Source organism: Austrofundulus limnaeus, unplaced genomic scaffold (genome assembly GCF_001266775.1).
Source record: "Austrofundulus limnaeus strain Quisiro unplaced genomic scaffold, Austrofundulus_limnaeus-1.0 Scaffold328, whole genome shotgun sequence".
NCBI classification, from domain to species: Eukaryota; Metazoa; Chordata; class Actinopteri; order Cyprinodontiformes; family Rivulidae; genus Austrofundulus; species Austrofundulus limnaeus.
The window spans coordinates 626,647-628,175 of NW_013952730.1; the positions used below are offsets into that span (position 1 = coordinate 626,647).

Sequence of the window (1,529 nt, forward strand, 5' to 3'; positions counted from 1 at the left end):
TAATAAACACATTCAGACTTCAGAGAAAACAGAGTAACAACAAGGAGCCAAGTTATGTGGCCAAAACAAGTGCAGGCAGCTCACCTGTGCATGACGTAATGCCACATGAAGAAGAACGTATCAAACAAGAGAAAACACGCCACGACCTCCACACAGAGCCGCCGGCAGGAGGGGGCCAGCTCCGGGACCCGGGGGCTCCTCAGCAGCTGCAGCAGCATCGTGGCGGGAAGCACCACCGTTATGTACCTGARCAGGACCCGACAGAAACACTCCAACCACCGGCGGAGGGACGGGGGCGGGCCCGAACCCGCGGCTATCCTCCACGACCGCACGCGGGCGCTGACGCTGCCCAGCACGTCGAGCGCGAGGAAAGGTGCGCAGAACAGCACGTGCGTCAGGAAGGCGCAGGACGCAGACAGGTGAGGGGCCAGCAGGATCTCCTCCTGCCGCGCTCTCACGCACTCCCATAGGCCCTGCAGGAGTGGCGCGTGCSTGTGTCCAGCCTCCATCACGGCTACATGTCACGCGCACGGCTTCTCTTTGATCTTGTCTGCAGATTTCCTCTCCTGCTGCTGCTGCTGCTCCGCGGACTGAGGCAGGAGGCAGATGGTGCTGAGGAACATAATGTCTCCGCTCCTTGCAGGAGGAGGGGCCCCGGGCCYCCTTTATGTCCTGTGGTTTATGCAGTTTAATTACTCTCTTCTGGATGAGTTGGCAAATCCCCATGTATACATGAGATGAACGCAAATACTAAAGAAGTGAAAACTGTTAGTTGGAAATGTAGGGGATTTCAGGACAGGAGGACTGTCACATCATCAGAACCTTAAACCATCTGTTATCTAATCTAATGTCACTGTTGCTTGGCTGCTGAATTCCTGATAAATTTCAGAAAACAAGTGGAAGATAAGTTTCCAACCCATGTAAAAGCAACTAAACACAGCAGCTGTGTTACCTGCAGACAGGATCAAGCTTGTTAGAGATTTCAGCTGAGATAATTATATTTATGGTGTGGTGGAGGAACTCTGTCAGCATCTCCCTATAACTCTATATGTAGTGATGACTTCATGAGATTCTTTATAGATAAAATAATATTAATAAGGAATAAAATTCATGCCAAACTTCCTGCTACTGTCTCTGATTCAGACGAGGCCGTTTTAGTGTCACTACTGATTTATGTCTGGACAGTTTTTGTCCTGTTCATCTCTCTGAATTATCTAAAATAATAGCTTCATCCAAACCATCAACATGTCTGTTAGATCCCATCCCAACCAGACTGTTCAAAGAAGCATTTCCCTTAATTAATATCCATATTTTAGATCTACTTAATTTATCTCTAATGAATGGTTATGTGCCGCAAAGCTTTAACGTTGCTGTAATTAAACATTTACTTAAGAAACCTGATCTTGATTCAGGAGTTCTGGCCAACTATAAAACTATATCTAATCTCCCATTTATCTCAAAAAATCCTTGATAAAATAGTTGCAAATCAACTATGTGAACATCTGGATAGAAATAATCTATATGAGGAG

At 46.8% G+C, this 1,529-nt stretch overlaps 1 protein-coding gene across 1 annotated transcript in view; it reads right to left on the minus strand.

Annotated features, from left to right (window-relative positions):
* The window catches only part of ch25hl3 (cholesterol 25-hydroxylase like 3), a 3,614-nt gene extending 2,497 nt beyond the window's left edge, over positions 1-1,117 (minus strand). The window contains exon 1 of the mRNA XM_014022408.1: positions 85-1,117. Coding sequence (XP_013877862.1) covers positions 85-509 — 425 coding nt within the window. The 5' untranslated portion in view covers positions 510-1,117. The remainder of the gene's footprint in view (positions 1-84) is intronic.
* Positions 1,118-1,529: the final 412 nt, after the last annotated feature.